This window comes from Dermochelys coriacea, chromosome 3, assembly GCF_009764565.3.
Source record: "Dermochelys coriacea isolate rDerCor1 chromosome 3, rDerCor1.pri.v4, whole genome shotgun sequence".
In the NCBI taxonomy this organism is placed as follows: Eukaryota; Metazoa; Chordata; order Testudines; family Dermochelyidae; genus Dermochelys; species Dermochelys coriacea.
Genome location: NC_050070.1, coordinates 118,823,263 through 118,844,506, shown reverse-complemented (window position 1 = coordinate 118,844,506; position 21,244 = coordinate 118,823,263). Strand labels below are relative to the sequence as shown.

The 21,244-nt window shown below is 38.4% G+C and overlaps 1 protein-coding gene across 1 annotated transcript in view; it reads right to left on the bottom strand.

The window, feature by feature from the left end:
• Window positions 1-21,244, bottom strand: part of SCAF8 (SR-related CTD associated factor 8) — an 84,559-nt gene that overhangs the window by 32,157 nt on the left and 31,158 nt on the right. The window contains 4 exon segments of the mRNA XM_038393724.2: window positions 4,261-4,437; window positions 7,967-8,097; window positions 12,371-12,527; window positions 14,387-14,548. Coding sequence (XP_038249652.2) covers window positions 4,261-4,437; window positions 7,967-8,097; window positions 12,371-12,527; window positions 14,387-14,548 — 627 coding nt within the window.

The following is a 21,244-nucleotide window of genomic DNA, read 5'->3' as shown; positions in this document are numbered from 1 at the left end:
TCTGAACATCAAAATTGGCATTTGAACGACATTGAAAGTTGAGATGACAAAACCAAGGTTGATGCAGGCTTTTTCTTTGAAAATCTTGACCTCTGGTGTTCTATGAAAGGTGGAAAATTGAGAAGGGTGGGATCTTTCTGCCAACTGAGACTCGCTAAATTCTCTCTTATTCGCAGGTGTATATAACCCTAAAGACTTAAGTGTTGCCCTAGAGTCTTTTAGGGTGTGAAACGTCTCTGGAATCTGCGAAAGGCTTCTGACTGTTGAAAAGTAAATCTTCTACAACTGATTCTCTCTCTTATGACCAGATGTTTCTGGTCTTTATTACAATGGGTGGTCTTTTGGATATGCTGCCTGCCCCTTTCGCTGTGTCCATGACCAGAGAGTTTGGTGCTGGGTGAAAGAATAAAAACTCAGAATCCCTAACTGGCCTAACAACTTCTGCTAGAATAAACTGGAGATCCTTGAATCAAAAGTTCAGAGTCTGAGTTGGAATGATCCTCATATATGGTAAAGGAGATGATCCCCTTCCCCCAACCCAGTGGATAGTTGAAGAAGAAGAAGAAGAAGAAGAAGAAGGTCTCCCAGAAACATGAGCAGTTGGTGACCCAGCAGACCCTGGTACTCAGAGGCATCCAGACATTGCAAGGAGCGGAGACTCAGGCTCATTTGGTACCGCTAGCTTCCTTGGGTACCAGAATTCCTGCAGTACTGGAAATACAAGAGAACTCACTACTAGTGCCGATGACATTGCAGAGGTCATATGAGGCACTGACGCTGGTACTGAGGATGTCAAGGGCTGCACTGAAGCTGATCTCTAGGAAATAGTAATCTTCAGTACCGAACTCTTTATCTCTGAGGTATGGGGCTCAGATGAAGTGTTAGTGTGCTTCACAGTACTCGAAGTACCCAGAGCCTCACTAGCATTCCTTTCAGGGACTGATGTCTCCAGTGAGCGTATTTTCTTTGAAGAACACTACTCTGATGTTTTGCTCCTCTTATCCCCTTCCTTATACTTAAGAGTGGTAAGCTCTCCACACAAGTGGAACAGTTATCAGTATCTCAATCATGGAGAATGTTGGAGACCTGGGTGCCAGTGTCATCGTACCCCTTGGAAGCTTTTGGTGACCAAGGTCTCAATGATGACAGGGCACTGACAGACACAGAAGGTCCCTGTACAGGGGGTTTCCCTTAACAGGGATCTGAAGTCGGTCTAAAGACTTGCTCCATCATTAAAAGTCTATACTTCATTTCCCTGATTTTATAGGCTCTTCCTTCAAAGATGAGCAGATTTTATACTTGTTAGGAATGTGAGAGTCTCCCAAACAACGAATGCAGTGGGAATATCTGTACAAACTGGGACTGCTCTTCGACACAAGAGGCACCTTTAAAAACTCAGGGAGCCCTGCATCTCTGACAGAAGAAAAACATTATTCAAATCCTGAAAGAAAAGGGAAAAGGGAAAAGGGAAAGGAAAAGGGAAAGGAAAAGGAAAAAGAAAAAGAAGAAAAAACAAATTTTCACCCGGAAAAGGAAAAAAAGGAACAAACATTCTAAATATAAGGCACTAAATTGTACTCTACTAGCTAACTATACAGCTAAACATTAATAAAAGAGGCAAACAAATATGGAGCAAACAGGCATCTGAGACTGAAGGCGGTTGAGAAGGAATTGAGGGCGGTTCACCCATGCAGCCCTATATATAGCTCTTATAGGGCACAAGGATGGATAGGCACATGTGCAGGATTAACTGGTACTACCACCAAAATTCTCTGATCAAAGGCGCATGCACACCTAAAGTGGAGTACCCACAGGGATGTTACTCAAAGTAATAGCAGTAGGTTTTCTGAAAGTCCAGATAAATATTTCATGTAGTTCTCATTCATTACTGTTTTGTTGACCCTCAAAAAAATTCTACCAGCACAGTTTACTACACAGAAGCTGTGTAGTTTGAGCCTATCTTACATTCACCTTCATTTTTTATTTTTCTTGTTAAACTAAAGATTATGGGTCTATAATTGCTATAATTACCATTAGGCAACTTTTTTATTTTTAAAGATAGCTATAACAATATGTTACCCTCCAATCCTCTGCAGAGACTAAGAGATTGAATATTTTATTAACAACTTTTGGAAGAATACCATCTGGTGATGATGATTTGTCACTGTTTAATTTAATGTTTTTGTTCCAGTACCTACTTTTTTGACACAAAGATTTCTGACAGTGCCTCATCTTGGTTCAGGTTGAAAATCACTATTAAAAGATCATTATTCTAGGAGTGCTTTAAAATGCACAATTCAGTTTTGTCTTGAAATTTGATGCACCTCATGGGGATGCAGGGAGGGTGGTCTAAATTTGGGTCACTTGAGCAAGCTGTTCCAGAGATACAGGTCCCTCCCCATACACAAATAATCTGTTTACAAAAATCACCCTTTCTTATGACATTTTGGTGCGATCCTTTCCAAACTAATCTCAGCCACTTGGGATTTACTAATTAATTATTGTATTATTGTATTGTGCATTATTGTAGCACCTAAGAACCCCAGTCATGGACCAGGTCCACACTGTGCTAGGTACTTTACCAACACAGAACAAAAAGAATTTAAGAGTCAGACTGATTTCACTTTTAAAGTATTGTCAAGGAAATTAACGGTAATTAGAGGGAAGATTAAAAGACTCTAGTAAGCAGTTAGGGCATGACTCATACTCAACCATTTTGGTCATTTGTTCAAGGGTTTAAATGATACACAAATTTAAGGTTGCCCAGTGGTGTCTCATGCCTGTCCTGAATGTATTTCAGCTAGACTCAAACCTCTGAAAATTAGGAAATGAAGAGTTAAGGTAACACAACCCACTTCAGAAAACAGGAATTACAGAGTTACGGTATACACCATCTCTGCAATGCAAACTAAACTCCAAAGTCCCAACACCACACCTACTACCATTCTATTCTTACAGATGCTGTAGATACTCTAGGAACAGAGCACTAGAGCAATGACTGACAAAGCCTAACACCTCTTTGCTAAGGCAAAACTCTGGTTTAGGTCAGCCATAGTCAAGTCTGGTTTAGGTCATAGCTGCCTACAGTCAAACACTTACCCTACTCCACACTAACACAGACTTGTAAGATATTACCAACGCTTCACACTTGTCTGGGGATTCCTTCTGCTAATTATTTGAAAAGAAATGGTCTGGGATAGGTAGCTCCCAACATCCTCGGTAGTGAAGACCGATGAAAAGATAATTTAGCTTCTCTACAACATCCTTATCCTCCCTAATAATTGAGTAGAGACTACTCTTTCACAGACTTCCTGCTTTTTATATACTGAAATAACTTGTTTTTATGGCTTTGGTTATTTCATCTTCAAATTTCCTCCAAACCTTTCCAACATTATATTTTACCATTGCCATAGTTTACGGTACGCTCATCTACCTTGCCATTCAACTCTATTTGTTTTCTTCTTGGCTTCTCTCTTCCCTTAAAAAAAAAAATAAAAAAGGTATGCATGCTTTCTGTGCTTTATTAAGCATACTTACATAACCTTCATACTATGTCTAAGGATTTTAATTTCCTCACTTTTGGGGTCTTTTTGATTAGGTTTGTCCCTTAAAAAATAAAATCCCTCTCTAAAGTTTACGTGTTACAGTACTAGCTTTCATATGATCCTCCTGCTAAGAATGTAAACTTGATTATATTTGTGGTCACTATTACTTTGAAGTTCAATTACAGTTATTTCCTTGGGTATTTATGATGTAACAAACCTACCGATTCACCAGTCATCTATAGTCTTACTGGAAAACTAGGGTACATAAGACCTGAATTTCTAGAGAATTTTTACCCTGAGAAAACCTTTCAGATTTTCTTTGTATGCCATAAAGGAAGGGTGAGGTGAGAAGGCAAAAAGATACAAGCCCAACCTTTCTTCTTGTGCAGATAATCTTCAAACTCGTTAATTCAGATCCTCCTTCTACACAATTATAGAAGGAAATATGACTTTGCTTTACTAATGGAAATTAACTCTAGCCTTCTGAAAAACATCTTTTACCCTTAAATTATATAAAATACATCATTTGTGTATTTGTATAACTCTCTTAAAGAAAATAATTTTTGTATTTGGAAAAGCCTGTGTGCAAAAACCTTTTCTGTAGCTTAGTCATGCACTTCTTAACAAGTCACTAAAGATAGAGAGACAACCCATGTGAAGACTTTAAATATAAATAGTAAATGCATTTCTTCAAACTTGGTCCTCCAACTTCTACCTTGTTAAAAGAGACATTCTGTTCCAGTGGATTAAGTGTGTTGGCAGCAGCAGCTGCAGCTGTAAGTTGTGCTGTGAGGGCCTGTAACTGAACGACAAGACCAGCATCCAGTGCTTGAAGTAGTGAAGGCTGTGGCTTCTGTTGTTGTATTTGAAGTGTCTGTATTAACTGCTGAAGCTGGAAGAAAGAGAGCAGTAACTACATTAACAAAAAAAATAAAACTCACCTAGCTTTTTGCCCTTCTCATGAATAAAGATCTCACCAGTGCAGTATATCTATCTCAGGGTTATAATTTCAGTTTAGTCTGTTGGTAGTTACAGCAAATTATATTCCCACTTACTGGCTAATTTGCTTTCTGCAGCTCAGACAAGATACTGTAGACATGAGGTTCCACCTCCTAATTCGCTGACAGGTAGATGACGACCAATCACAATCCAGGATTGTTCTGCTTTCTAGGGTTCCCTCTTCTGCTTCTCCAGTTTGATTCCTTCTGATCTGTAAAATAATCTGTTAGCCTGCTCTACCCTCTTAAGAACCCATCTAGATTAGGAAAAGTTGTACCAGTGTAGTTACACTGATGCAGAGTAAATTACATTGGTACAAGCTCCATTTTATGCTGGTGCAGCATGTCTACATCAAGGCTTTGCACTTGTGTATCTATACTGCCTACAAGGCAAGTCTCATGTTGAAGCTTGGGCTTTGCAAGTCTAACAGTGGGAATTTGCACTGTCTCAACCAAGCCAGAAAAAGCAAATTAGCCAATAAATGGGAATATAATTTGCCTTTTTGTGACTCATCTTGTGACAGAACAGATACTGTACAGCAGTATTTTATGAGAAAACACTCTAGGAAGGGAGAACAGGAGATTCATGGTTGAATCAGAAGAGGGAGCCTGAAGGCACAAGATGGGTAATAAGAGGAACAAGAACCCCAAAGGCCTCCATCAACTCTCTTGAATGGAGTGGTCCAAGCACTCAGCAGCTAAGGGTGGCATCTGCACATTAAGCAGAGAATGAGCAGTTTAAAAAACAAGTAGTACAGGAAAATTTGCAAATCTTTTCTATTGATGCCTTCCCAGATGTACACAACTGCTGGGATGGGTACAAATCTCAATGTACAAGGAACTATTACAGTTTTATAAATCTCTTTGAAACTGGACTTGAATCATTTGGCCATAACATAACAAGATACCTTGAGCTGTAAAAAAGAATGATACGTGGGGTTCTGTTTCTCTGAAAGTGTCTAGGCTAAGTACACTATGAGGCCCTTCCTGGGATCCAAGGTGTGTCAAAAATTTCTGTTCCTGGTTTAAGATTGGGACAAACTCTAAAGGGAGGTGTCCTATTTAGGTGAAAAGAAGCTGTGACTTTTGAAAAAAATCTATGATAGATGTACCACTATGGAATTATAAATATGGACGACTACAGGAAAATGTGAAGAGTCTTCTGAAATAAAATTATTACTACCTGAAAAGTGCCTTCAGGGCATAGAACTACAAATCTACCAAGTGAAGAAGCTCCCCTCAGATAGTACCTACCAACCTTGCTAGTGCAAAGGGGAAAGAAGCTCACCCATATGGAAAGAGGCTCTCCCCAAGGTAACCTCGGACTAGGAGGAGTAGGTGCTTCAATACTTTCATGAGAGAAGACCCCACTACCCTAAGTCTCTGGACCTTGTTCTGCACTGTTGATGGGGTTGGGCATCTCTGTTTAGGTGGTCCAGCCCATGCTGCCCTCAGGAGGCCAGAGTACCCCTTTTCAATTTCTCTCACCTTAATTCTGATGCAGGAATTTTTTTCTACATAATGCAGGACAGTTAGTTTTTTTTTTTTCCCAGCTGGATGAACTGGAATTCCAACTATCTTAGACTTCTTTCAAAAGGTTTTTGTCAAAGATCTTACTCCTGAGGAATTCTCTTTTCTGCATGTGTGTTCTTAAGAGATTATGGTCATGTCTAGCCACCATTAGAAGTCACCTTCTTGTATGTTGTTCTGAGTGAGGCAGGAATCAAACTGAAGAAGCTGAGGAGAAAGCCCTAGAATGGGAAAATCTTGGATGATTGGTCACCATCCTGCCCTTCTCTATACTCCTGCTGGGTCCCATCTCTCTCTCCTTTTACTTATCTCTACACTCTCATCTTACCCATATGTACCACCACAAACTGAGTCACAGATTCTTCTCTCTTACCCACAAAATATAGTCCTAAAATGTGAAGGAGGGAATCATCTAACTACCAAAGACCTCATTTTCTCTTCCTTTATATATTAATGTTATCTTCAATATATATTGCCATACTCCTACTGCGTCCCATCTTTCCCTTCTCTTATCTTTTGATCCACAAGCTATTTCTGTACCTTCTGCCATCTTTTAAAGACTCTGTAACTCCCTTCCGGTCCACACAGTCTTTAGCTTTTCTCCTTTGTTGTTTCTTCTTCTTCTTCTTTTTTAAAAATATCCTCTGGCCAGCAATCTTCACGCTCTCATACAATTCCTACCCCACATCTCCCCATTCTCATTTTACATCTCTCCTTCTCTAAGACACCACCCCTACCAAATCCTACCATCCTCTATTCCATGTTACCTTTTTACCCCACCTCTCCTGACAGGCTCTCCACCTCACTCTGGTACCCTCTCACTCAAGTTCCCATTGTCAATTTCCCTGAGTCATGACCAGACTAAAAATCTTCCTGCCTCAGGCTTTTGGCCAGTTACAGATGGCACTGCTTATCAGAACACAGCAAAACTGTTGTACTTTTAGCTCTTGAGATGGCAGCATCAGGACTGGTGCTTGATACTGTGGTAGTCCCTACTCACTAATTTGGGTGGCATATTTTCAGTGCTCCAACACAGCAGCCATTGAACATCTCCTACATCCAGGGCCACCACTGCAGCCCACTCAAATTGGGATAGTAGGGACTGCCAGAATAGCAGTATATGCCATTATTACTTGAAGATGAGGGTCTACATTTTCAAAAGGGCTACTGATTTTCAGTGTCCAACTTATGGAATGTTGACATGGCCTGATTTTCAGAGAACAGATGCTCAGCATTTTCTCAGCATCAGGTATCTAAGATGTATCAAGCTGGGCATTCATACACTGAGGTACCCAAATTCAGTCACTTTTGAAAATGTAAGCCAAGAGTCATATTAAGGATACTGATAACTTCCTGAATATCCTGAATAGAATGAAAATAAGTGGAATATTTAAAGGTGAACTTCAAAAGAAAAATCAGAATTGAGTTAATCACAGACTTCTATGTTGATATCCCCCACTACACCCAGAGACGCGTTTTAACATACAGGATGTATTCAGCATAGAAATAAGTTTTAACTATCATTTAAAGCACCCTTCACATTGAAAATATTTTGTTACTTCCTGATTCACTGAAGATATCTTAGAAGGCTCCCTCTGTAACATTGTAAATACCATGCATTGTATAGGCTGCAATGAATCTTTTTCTGGTTTTGATGTCACCTTCTTGGATACATTCAGTGAACCAAGAGAATTTCAAAAGGATAAAAAGAATTGTTAAATGTTGTTTCAAACTTATCTCTGGAGAACAATCTCTCTGAACTGGTTACACTGAGGACAAATTTTTAAAAATAAATTAACACCACTGATAAATACTTTCATGTGTATCTGTCATACACAAACACTATAGACTACATACAGTACAAAAGTCTAATTACCTACAAAAAGTGTTTACCTGTTGGCCTTGGGGACTCTGTAAGATTTGTGCAACAGCAGCAAGTGTGTCTGTATTAGCAATTTGAGACACCCAAGGATCAGGTAAACTTTGTACCACATTGGCTGGAGTAACAGGTGTCACAGGAGTTCCTGAAAGAGGGAAAGCAACGTTGTTAACATACCATTTTCCATACACATAAAGTACAGCAGTAAAAATTAAAACTGAAATTCAGAGTCACACTGAATATGGCAGTTTATTTTACATTATGGACTAATTGCATAAAAACACTTTTTGAACTGTAAGAAGGCACAAAGGTTACACACCTACATAGCAATTTTTAAATGTCTGAAATGAAAGATGGGTTTGTAATTTAAAAAAAAAATGTTTTTCTACTAAATGTAATGGTCTGGATAAGTGCCACATTGACATCCACAGAAACCATCAATTCCTTTATACACAGAACAGCACAGCACGGCAGTAGTAATGCAAATTTCCCTACCAATGTGCCTCAATTGGTGGAACTACTTGTAAGTGAGTCTCATGACAAATTCTACTCTTGGCCTGTCTGCTTCTGAATGCAAAATGTAGTAGTGTTCATTGTGAGCTGAAATTTGGAGGGAGTCTCCCCTATTACGGATCACTTCTCTTGAGTTTTAAGGGGAAATGAGGGAGATCTGAACTGGTTTCAAATTCATTTTTAATCATCAGATGGTAATGACTTCTGGTAACTATTGAGATGGCCATGTTTGAAAATACAGATGAAAATGCTCAACCACTATCATGCCCCAAAATACTATTGAACCAATGAACAATCCTTAATATTATTTTAAGCTTAGCAGCATTACAAAATGGATGTAATCAGGTAAGATGAGGAACACAGTCAATTTTGAAGTTACAAATTGCCTTGGGCTAAGTCATTTTAAAGACGTAGTATAAATTATAGAACGGTAGTTTTAAATGTTTTTTCTATAGAAATGCTCTTATTTGTATTATCAAAGATTAAAAGCCCCATTTTTCTAGGTGCTGAGCAGACACATAACAAAAGAGAAAATCCCAACCTAAGAAAGAGAGCTCACAATCAACATTTCAGACAAGACATAGCAAGTGAACAAAAATAGACAAATGTGGTAAGGGTGGGTTGAGGGGATAAAGCAGCAATAAAATAAAAGAGTTAACCAGAAAAGTAGAAATCACATGTCACTATTGGCCAAACCAATATCATAAGATAGTGATCTGTGACATCACAAAAGAGGTAGGTTTCACACTTGGGCAAGTATTCAGCTACCCAAAAGACTCAGTAGTCTTCATTGTAGATAAGTTTAAAAATATTTAAAATATTCATAAAAATACAGTAACTCCTCGCTTAATGTTGTAGTTATGGTCCTGAAAAAAATGCTACTTTAAGCGAAACGATGTTAAGCGAATCCAATTTCCCCATAAGAATTAATGTAAATGGGGGGATTAAGTTCTAGGGAAATTTTTTTCGCCAGACAAAAGACTACACACACACACGCACACGCACACACACACACACACGCACACACACAGTAGAAGTTTTAAACTAACAATTTAATACTGTACACAGCAATGATGATTGTGAAGCTTGGTTGAGATGGTGAAGTCAGAGGATGGAAGAGGGTGGGATATTTCCCAGGGAATGCCTTAATGCTAAATGATGAACTAGCACTCCGCTGAGCCCTCAAGGGTTAACAGATTGTTGTTAATGCAGTCTCACACTCTACAAGGTAGCAGGAATGGAGGGAGGAGAGACAGCATGGCAGAGAGAGAGACAGAGTCACACATCATGTGTGTGAAAGAGACGTGCATTGCCCCTTTAAGTACCCTGACTCCACTCTAAGTACACTGCCTTTTTAAGTTAATCAGCAAGTTGAGACAGCAGCTGCTGCCAGCAAGCTCCCTCCATCCTGAGCTCTGTCATGTTCCCCCGCCCCCACAGCTCTATGGAGATGGCGTAAAGGAGCAGGAGCGAGGGGAGGGGGACACTCTGACATTAACACCCTTCTCCCTCTCCCCACACACAGCAAGCAGGAGGCTCCCGGGATCAGCTCCAAGGCAGAGGGCAGGAGCAGCACACGGCAGTGGGGGGAGGGACAGCTGAACTGCCCATCAATTGATAGCTTGCTGGGCAGCTGCTGCACAGGAAACTTAAGGGAGCTGATAGTGGGGCTGCCGGTCCACCCTGGTTCCAAGCCCCCGCACCAGCTGCTCTTTCTGCAAGCAGTGGAAAAAAGCAGGTGGCTGCCAAACAACATTATTAGGGAGCATTCCACAACTTTAAACAAGCATGTTCTCTAATTGATCAGCAACGTAACAATGTTAAACGAGACAACTTTAAGTGAGGAATTACTGTAGAGCAAATGCTAGAAGAGGAAACAGGTGAACAACTGTAGCTTTGGAGAGATGTTAGCTTCTGGCCTGCTGCCAGATAAAACTTCAGGGAAGAGATAAACTTGCTCCACAGGTAACTATAATAAAGATGTCCAGTAACCTGCAACCTTGCTGCACTCTCCCAGCTCATCTCCAGGCTGGGTCTGCCTACTTTACTTATAATTTCCACCCACAGCTGTCAGATTCAGGGGTGATAATCTCCTCTGTTTTGTCTTTCTCCCATCCAAATTCCTTTGGAGATGAACATTTCTGACACAAAAGGTAGAGCTCCCAGGCTGGGATTTTGCTGATTAGTTCCATGCTGTAGGTCTGATGAATTCTGCTCCAGATGTCAGAGCAACATCCCCTCCTTCCTGTAACTCAGAAGTGAAGGCAAGTGCTGAACAATGCCAAATCCAAACTACTGCAATAATGTTTTAAAAAATAATCCACATCAAATTTCCAAAAGTGTTAGTATGGTAAAAAAGTGATGATACCAGCAGTTTAATACAGTAAAAAAAGAGTACAAATATAAAAAAAATGCACACAAGAGACATGAAGCTCAAGCAAAGTGCTTACCTAGTTCACATGATAAACTATATACATACACACACACACACACAAATGAAAAATACAACCGTTTCATGTGTATAAACAAGTTTATATTTTGGATTTTCTACATAAATAGTGCATGTTTAAATTATTTCATGTATATTAATCTGATTAAGTCTACACAAACAGAAGAAATCAAACTCCCCGACAACAATCTAAGGCCTTGTCCTGACATTGCTTATCAGTTAAGTATGATCATATATACAGCAAAGAGAAATACAAATTTTGCTTGAAGTAAATGCAAGACAATGATCCTCAATAAGAGATTCTTATGACACGAATATTTTATAAGATGTCCCCCCCCCACGATTTTTCACTGACTCATCATTTGCATTTGTAAGCATCCTTTTTTATTGGATGAAACACTGGATAAAAAAAACAGAAGTTTGTTGGAAAAAAAATGTATTTTTTTTAATTTAAATTGGATTTCTTAAATTTTAATAGATTTTTTCAATAAACTTATTTAAAATTAAATTTGAAATGACGTGATAAAACCTAAATTTACAATAATCTATTACAATAATTTAAATCATATTACAAAATTAATACTAAGCAGTACATGTTTGTTGCCAAAGTTTTTAAGAAAGTCAAATACTAAAGTGGAAGTCACTGGCTAAGTACCTGCAATTAGAGTTTGAAGAAGTGCTAAACCAAATTTTGACAGCAGAAGCCTCTTTTGCAGGTGAAGAGAGAATATTTTCTTCATTTCAGTTTATTCAACTAGTTCAGTTCAATGACTAGTTTGTTCAAAGTTAAGAAACAGAATGGAAGTTGAAAAAACAGGAAAGCTTGCTTTCCTCTTCCAATCTATGAACAGAAACATCCCTCGGCCCGCGCCGCTTTGCACGGCCTCCATTGGCCTGGGACAGTGAACCGCAGCCACTGGGAGCTGCAATCGGCTGAACCTGCGGATATGCAGGTAAACAAACTGTCCCTGGAGTGCCACGTGCCAAAGGTTGCCGATCCCTGGTCTATATTGCAATTCAACATTTTAATGAGAATCTACTCTAGGAAAATAACTTAAAAAGTACAAATGCAAAACAAGATTTAAATTGATAATTTAAAACACGACTAAAATCAGTAATTTAAATTGCTCTGATTTAAACCAATGCACCCTTGGATAAACTGCATATTACAATTAAAGAAAGCATGTGTATTTGGGAAGTAAATGTAACTGGCATGGCCACTTTCTATTTATGGTACTTCCCTGACCTACATGCTGGTTAGACATTAGTAGATCAACTTTCGTCCTTCAAACCATTCAATTTAGTTTTAATACTTTCCTGAAGGTTAGTGACAATTTTGGTCCGATTTCAAGCATGTCAAGTTGGCAAATGTTGATAGCCGAACAGAAAATTCTGTTCCAAATGTTGAAGCAAGCTTTCTAATTCACTGAGAGACTTGTATTCCATTTTCGTTTACCTGGTGTATTGTTGCTCATAGCAGCTGTTGTACTGGGCAAGACTGGAGTCACAACTGGAGGAGGAATTCCTGCTGCCATATCCAGGAGAGGCTGAATAATTTCACTCTTGAATACATTATTCTTCTGCCACAAGTTTAGCACTCTAACAATTTTACTCTAAAGAAAAAATAGGACAACAAAAGGATTAAAGCTAGAAAACTATATGACAACTATCTTGTTTGATACTGTCAATTTACGAAGGTAGAAAGTCTTGTATATTTAGAAGGATACTAGAAAAGTATTAGTTTGGCTTCTCCAAATTCTGTATTTTTATTCTTGGGGGATAACACTAGAAAATTATCTTAAGGGAATAATTTAAGAGTTATTGACACTTAAAAAGAAGAAATCTTGCCTCCCCTCCTAGCATTTTAATACAAGCACATATTAAACATGGCTCAAATGTATCTACCTCTGAGCACGAGCATCATTTTTGTCCACTGAAATGTGCACAACTCAGAATACTTACAGTTACCTACTGCTGCTGAAACAGCAGAAGGAGCCCAAAACTGTGTGTAAGTCTTGCTAGAGACTATTTTTAAAATGTAATTTTGTTGATGAAGTAGTGTATTTTAAAGTATTAATCTGGAAGAGCTTTGACACCAAATAATAATAATTATATAGTATTGCAGTAATATAGATGAACTTTGGACTTAGATGTCAGTTTTCTTTAACACTCTGCAAGAAACTGTGAAACCATAGTCTCAGCAATTTCATAAAGAGAATTGTGATGTCAATTTAACTAGCTCATTTTAAATCAATTTAAGCTTACAAAAGGTGCTTCCATCCTAACCTGTTTTGAGTTGCTCTTAGCTCTCCAAAACCTTCAATTATCACACTGAAATTTTCTGTGTTTTAACTCTGCCCAAGGTGATTTATTTTTGAAAGTTTGAACAAAACTACATTTAGCAATTTTTAAAAAACAAAGTGACTTGGAGTTGGGAGCAAGGAAAGAGGAGAAAAGATTAATTTTCCATGTTATAAAACCATGTTCTCACAGCCTTCTATTGAACAACTCTAGCACAGAAATTTCAGGAGATAGAAAGTTTAATATGGTACAGAAATAGCGTTCCTTGAATGCTTTTGTGTGTTCCCGGGAAAACTGCTTTTGATTTGTCAACATTCTATTGAGCATACACAAAAAGTGTATTTTTAATCAACATCTACATGAGAGTGGAAGATTCCTTGGCTGGTGTAGAGCTGGCTGTGCCTCCTGTTAGTCTTCCCTACCTCCCACTGGCATAGGGACGTTCTGGCAGTGACCTTGGCTCACTGGAAAGGCCCCAAAAGAACTGTTCCATATAGTGAAAGTTAGAACTGTTCAGTCCCTGGCTATCCTCACAATCAAAGGAGTGGAAAGGTAGTTTAAAACAACTTTACCATCTCCCCGTCAGCTCTGCCAAACATAAAATCAACATAAGGATTCCGCCACAAATAAAAGTTGTACTTTCTTTCCAAGGTATTTCATATAATTCACAATTCAAGACTACACTAATTTTACCAATACAATTTTTTCATACTGGATACGATAAATTTGCAAAGTGTTCTGCATTGCTGCTGCTCTCTCTTACAATTCTGAACCAAAATGTGTTGGCTCATCCTGAGAATACATATCCAATCACCTCCTCCGATGCACTTTGTAGAAACTTCCCATCTACTGTCCTCACAATAGGCGAGGGGACATTCCTTTGCAGTACACTTCTACATAGATCTTGCTCTCTCTTCTCATATAGATACCTCATTTCAACCGTTTCTCTTCACAAGCACCTTAGGTAGAGGTGCCCCTGGATCTACTGGAGACCGTTCTCCCTCAGACCAGATATACTTTCAGATTTTTTTAAAAATTTCCTTAAGAAGAGTTATAAGGGTTACAATTAGGTCTGCTAAAATAAAACACTAATGTCGTCAAAGCTTTTTAATTTTTTTTAAAAAGATGAAATTCTAATAATTGTGTTAGTTTTAGAAGAAATAGGACATACCTTGTCATCACCAGGACAACGGTATAAATTCTGGAAAGTGCTGATGATATTATTGCTGAATCTAGGAGCAAACACATCCTTCTCTTGCCCAAACTGATGCCGGGACTGTCGCACAATAGAGTCAATGACATAGAGACCAGGCACCTTGTATTCTGGTTTGCACTACACAAAGAAGATAGTTTAAAAATAATGTATAATTGAAAAAGAACAAAATCACATAGTTAAGAGCCCAAGGACAGAAAATATCAACAAAATCTCAAATGACTAGATTTTTCCACTCCTTATATTTTATAAATTGACTTACCAGTACAAGTAAATGCTTGTGAGGTGCACAATAATTTTTAATTAGTCAAAGTTCTATGGATATCAATCTCATAACTATTAGACTTTAAATATATATACTATTTTTTAAAAAGGCATTTTATATCTAATAAGTCTGCACTGTATACATACATGATAAATGTGAAGCCATCTCAATTATTATAGCCTCGTTCAAATTTTCAGCTCATAATACTTATATGCAGCATGCTGAATATCAAATTTCACATCATTCCAAAAAACTGGACTTGTAATGCTCCTGTACCTTGGTCAGATAACAAGCACTGCGCTAATGATCAGGCAGAAAGAATGTCAACAAAGGGAGTTGGGGGCTTAGTGTTAGTAAGTTTCTCTATATTTTTTTTTCTTTCTTAACAATCACTCACTCAAAACATTGGCTCATTTTAAGTCCCCGTAAGCAATAAGACAAATCTTCATCCGAAATAGCAGATTATTAACTATTTCTGTCCCTAATACGCTTATTTACTTGAGATGACACCAATTGTATCCATTTTAAAACTTTGGGAAAATTTGAAATTTATATTATATACAAATGGTCTAGTACCTATAAGATCACTAATGCATAAAATACAATCCTAGTTACAAAGGAAACTTTACACAGGAGAAATTACTCCCAAGGTCTTGTGAATGCACAAAGCTGAACCACTGTAACTAAAATCAGTTTAAAGACAGATTTAGTTAAACTGGTGCAAACCTTTGTGCAGCCACTCTTATATCAGTACATCTTGCAACTGTACATTTACTGATCCAACCTAAAACAGATTCTAACTTGATTTAAGAGAGTCTCACAGGCATTTATGCTTGTTTAGCTAAATCAGTTTAAATAAACAACTTTAAACTTGTGCAACTATATGCACAGATCAAGCCTAAAAAATAAATGAAACCTAAGATAGTTCATAAAATATTCTCAATTATATTTTGTATTGGTTGCAATTAGAATCTTAAACACAGTAGTGCAACTTTCCTATCATTAGAGTCACAGAAATAAGAGACAGAAAGCATCTTCTAGTCTGTATCTCTACATTTCCTAGCAATTTGGACAGTCCAGTTTTAAAAGTCCCAAGTTATTGCTGATCCCACTATTTCCCCAGGAAAAGTGCTCCACAACCTAATAGTACTCATCACCAAGACATTTTTCTGGATATTCACCTTAATTTTTCCATTCGTCTTCTCCCATTTATAACCCAGTATATAACATCATGTAATTAATTCCTTCCTCTCCTTGGTGTTTACAGCCTTGAATACTTATCTTGAATACCAAGATCTTTGTTTTGTTCTTCAGTCATTGCTTAAACCAGTTCTATATATTTAAATTTTCTAATCTTTCCTTAAATCTCAACTCCTGCAGCCTGCTATCACTTTTGTGGTTCTTCTCTGGAATCCCTCTAATCTGTCAGCAACATGATGCCCATAAGCAATATTTCAGGAGTGTTTGCCCAGAAACTGTATGGATAGGTATGGTTACCTTCTTGGCTCATGCAGTCCATAAACATATTTATGGCACTAATGTGTGTCTAATATGCTGCCCAGTCTCAGCGCTAAGTCTTTCAGCATTATCTCTTACCTGGTTTCTCACTTGTACTAATTATCTAAGGGATAAAGGAGTTCAGGAGAGCTGGCAGTTTCTCAAGGAGACAATATTAAAGGCAATACTGCAAATTATCCCAATGCGACAGAAAGATAGAAAGAGTAATAAGTCAACATGACTTCATCATGAGCTCTTAGTGATCTGAAAAACAAAATGGAATCCTACGAAAAATAGAAACATGGACGAATTGCTAAGGAGTACAAAAGAACAGCATGCACAAGCATGTAGGGACAAAATCAGAAAGGCTAAGACACGAAATGAGTTACACTTAGCAAGGGACATAAAAGGCAATAAGAACAGGTTCTATAAGTATGTTAGGAGTATGATGAAGAAGGAAAGCGTTGGTATAGTTAGTGGGGAAAGAGCACTAAATTGATGACATCAAGAAGGCTGAGATGTTTAATGCCTATTTTTCTTCAATCTTCACTAAAAAACATTAATAGTAACCAGATACTCAACAAAATTAATTAACAAGGGGGAAGGACCACAAGCCAAAACATCGGAAGAACAGGTTAAAGAATATATTGGTAAATTAGATGTATTTAAGTGAGTGAAATTCATCCGAGGGTACTTATGGGACTAGTTGAAGTCATTTCAGAACGGTGAGCAATTATCTTTGAGAACTCAAGAAGCGTTGGTGAGGTCCCAGAAAATTGGAAAAGGGACACTCACAGTACCTATCTTTTGAAAGGGGAACAGAGAGGACCCAGGGAATTATAAACCAATCAGCCTAACTTCAACACCTGAAAAGATACTGGAACAAATCATTAAAAACAGTTAATTTGTAAACACCTAGAGGATAACAGGATTACAATGAATAATCAACATGTATTGGTCAAGAACAAATCATGCCAAACCAACCTAATTTCCTTCTCGGACAGGGTTTCTAGCCTAGTGGATAGGGGAGGAAGCAGAAGTGATATATCTTGGTTTTAGTAAGGCTTTTGACATAGTCCCACATAACATTCTCATAAACATGATCTAGATGAAATTACTGTAAGATGGGTGTACAACTGGTTAAAGACTGGACTGAAATAGTAGTTATCAATGGTTTGCTATCAAATTGGGAGGATATATGTAGGGGAATCCCGCTGGGGTCAGTCCTGGGTCCAACAGTATTCAATATTTTCATTAATGACTTGGATAATGGAGTGGAGAGTAAGATTATAAAGCCTGCGGATGACAGCAAGCTGGGAGGGGTTGCAAGCACTTCGGAGGACAGGATTAGAATTCACAATGACCTTCATAAACTAAGAGAATTGGACTGAAATCAACAAGATGAAATTTAGTAAAGACAAGCAAAGGACTACACTTAGGAAGTAAAAATTAAACACATAACTACAACATGAGGGATAACTAGCTAAGTGGCAGCACTGCTAAAAAGGATCTGGCGGATTATAGAGGATCACAAATTGAATGGTTCAATAATGTGATATAGTGGCAAAAAAGGATGATATCATTCTGGGGATGTATTTACAGGAGTGTTGTATACAAGGGCTCGTCTACACTAGAAAATTAGATTGGTATAACTATGTTGCTTGGGGACCTGAAAAATCCACACCCCGAATAATGCAATTAAACTGATCTAACTCCTGGTACAGAAAGCGATAAGTCAACAGGAGAATTCTCCTACTGACCTAGCTACTGCCTCCTGGGGAGGATTACCTATGCTGACAGAAAAAGCACTCCCCTCAGCATAGGTAGCGTCTTCACTGAAGCAGTGCCGCTGCAGCGTTTTAAGTGTAGACAAGTCAAGAGGTAACTGTCCTGCTCTACTCTATACAAGTGAGGTATCAGCTGGAGTGCTGTGTCCAAATTTAGCATTACACTTCAGGAAATATGTGGGTATATCCAGAGAAGAGCAACAAAAACAATTAAAGGTTTAGAAAACCCGATCTATGAAGAACAGTTTTAAAAAAAACTTGGCATGTTCAGTCTTAAGAAAAGAAGCATGAATGGGAACGGGACTGGAGTGTAAATTCCCAGGGATGCAGGGTGGATCTTGAGTCCTTTAGAGAATAGAGAGACTTGTCTGTCTTTTCATTAAAAAGGTTGGATTCATCGAAGGGGAGGTCTTGGATAGTATTGAGGACCTCTCTAGGGAAGCCCAATGATTGAAGCCACAAGCTGCTCGCATGTCCAGTCCTGTGGCTAAAGGTTTGGATGCTGTATCTGCGGTATCTATCGCAGCCTGGAGAGCCACCTTTGCTATCAAACTCCCCTCATCCAGAGAGGACTGGAACTGGACTGAGTCTTCCATAGGTAGCTTATCTTTAAATGTCAAAAGCCTAGCACAGATGTTAAAATGGTTAAAATAAAGGCCTGGTAATTAGCAATATGAAATTTGAGGTCTGCAGAGGAGAAAACCTTCCTATCCAGGAGGTCCATTCTCCTTGATTCTTTAACTGCTGCAGTAAATTTTTGGTAGTGTGACCAAGCTCTCTCCATAGCCTCTTGTACCACTAACTAATTAGGGGCAGGATGGGAAAACAAGAGGTCCACACCCTTGGCCAGCACAAAATAGCATCTGTTGGCTCTTTTTGGTTTAGGGACACAAACTGCTCTGACTGGTTCTAATATGGCGTAAGTGATTGGGAGGGCCACCCTGACCAGTCCCTGTGGTTGTAAAATGCCAGGAGTCGAAGCTAAGGGTCCTGGACCTCCTCTAGCAAGATTTATAAATCAACAGCAACCCCCTGCAACAACTCCTTCTATTGGTGGTGGTCTGGGGATGATGAGGAAGCTCCTGTCAGAACTGGTTCTGGTTCTTCCTTCTCATACATCAATAGAACCAGCTAAAGAGAAGGGGAGGAGTGATATGACTCCTGAGAGAACCCAAGTGTGATCTTCGACATGATGAGGGCCTCAGTAGCAGACCAGGCCACATGGCCTGTTCAAGCAGGTGCTGCTTAAGGCGAAGGTCCTGAACCACCAGTGTTCTTTTCTTGAGCAATCTGAAGATCGAACAATGCTTTTTGTGGTGGCTCTTGTTACGACAAAGCAGGTACAGTGTATAGGGATTGCTTCTCTGCACAGAAGACAATGTTTAAACCCCAGTGTGGGCACCATTGGGGGAACAGACCACTACAACTAACTAGGGCTGTCGATTAATCACAATTAACCCATGTGATTAATTCAAAAAAAATTAATCACATGAATCGCCGTTTTAATCGCACTGTTAAACAGAATACCAATTGAAATGTATTAAATATTTTTGATGTTTTTCTACATTACCAAATTTATTGATTTCAATTACAACACAGAATACAAAGTGTACAGTGCTCACTTATATTACTTTTGATTCCAAATATTTGTACTGTATATATAACAAAAGAAATAGTATTTTTCAATTCACTTATTAGCACTGTTGTGTAATCTCTTTATCTAAAAGTACAACATACAAATGTAGATTTTGTTATTTTTACATAACTGCACTCAAAAACAACATGTAAAACTTTAGAGCCTACTACTCCATTCTGTCCTACTTCTTGTGCAGCCAATCAGTAAGAGAAACAAGTTTGTTTACATTTATGGGAGATAATGCTGCCTGCTTATTTACAATGTCACCTGAAAGTGAGAACAGACATTTTCATGACACTTTTGTAGCTGGCGTTGCAAGGTATTTATGTGCCAAATATGCTCAACATTCGTATGCCGCTTCATGCTTCGACCAGCATTCCAGAGGACATGCTTCCATGCTGATAATGTTCATTAAAAAAATTGCGTTAATTAAATTTGTGACTGAACTCCTTGGAGGAGAATTGTATGTCTCCTGCTCCATGGTTTTACTGCATTCTGCCATATATTTTGTGTTATGGTAGTCTCAAATGACAACCTCACATATATTGTTTGATTTAAGAACACTTTCACTGCAGATATGACGAAACACAAAGAAGGTTCCAATATCAGATTTCTAAAGATAGTCGCAACACTAGACCCAAAGTTTAAGAATCTGAAGTGCCCTCCAAAATCTGAGAGGGACAGAGCGTGGAGAATGCTTTCAGAAGTCTTAAAAGAGCAACACTCTGACGCAGAAACTACAGAACCCGAACCACTAAAAAAGAAAATCAACTTCTGTTGGTGGCATCTGACTCAGATGACAAAAATGAAAATGCATCTGTCCACACTACTTTGGATTGTTATCAAGCAGAATCAGTCATCAGCATGGACACATGTCCTATGGAATGGTGGTTGAAGCATGAAAGAACATATGAATCTTTAGCGCATCTCGCACGTAAATATCTTGCAACCCCAGCTACAATAATGGCATGCAAATGCCTGTTCTCGCTTTCAGGTGACACTGTAAACAAGAAGCAGGCAGCATCAGCTCCTGCAAATGTAAACAAACTTGTTTGCCTGAGCAACCGTCTGAACAAGAAGTAAGACTAAGTGCACTTATAGGCTCTAAAGTTTTACATCGTTTTATTTTTGAATGCAGGTTTTATTGGTACATAATTCTACATTTGTATGTTCAACTTTCATAATAAAGAATTGCACTACAGTATGTATTAAGTGAACTGAAAAATACTATTTCACTGTTTTTTTACAGTGCAAATATTTGTAATCAAAAATAAATATAAAGTGAGCTCTGTACACTTTGTACTCTGTTATAACTGAAATCAATATATTTGAAAAAGTAGAAAACATTCAAAAATATTTAAATAAATGGTATTCTGGTATTGTTTAACTGTGCGATTAATTGCGCGATTAATTTTTTTAATAGCTTGACAGCCCTACAACTAACACTAACATTAACTACTAACTACATACAAAAAGAACTAGACTAAGTCTATTTGTGAGGTGACAACCACACAGATCTCTGACTCCAGCCATGGTCAAAAAGATGGAACTGAGAGGGATTTGAGTGGCGCTGCCTCACATAGCCAGCAGAGGAGCCATAGCCACGAGGGGGGAGTGCCGCCTCTCTACGT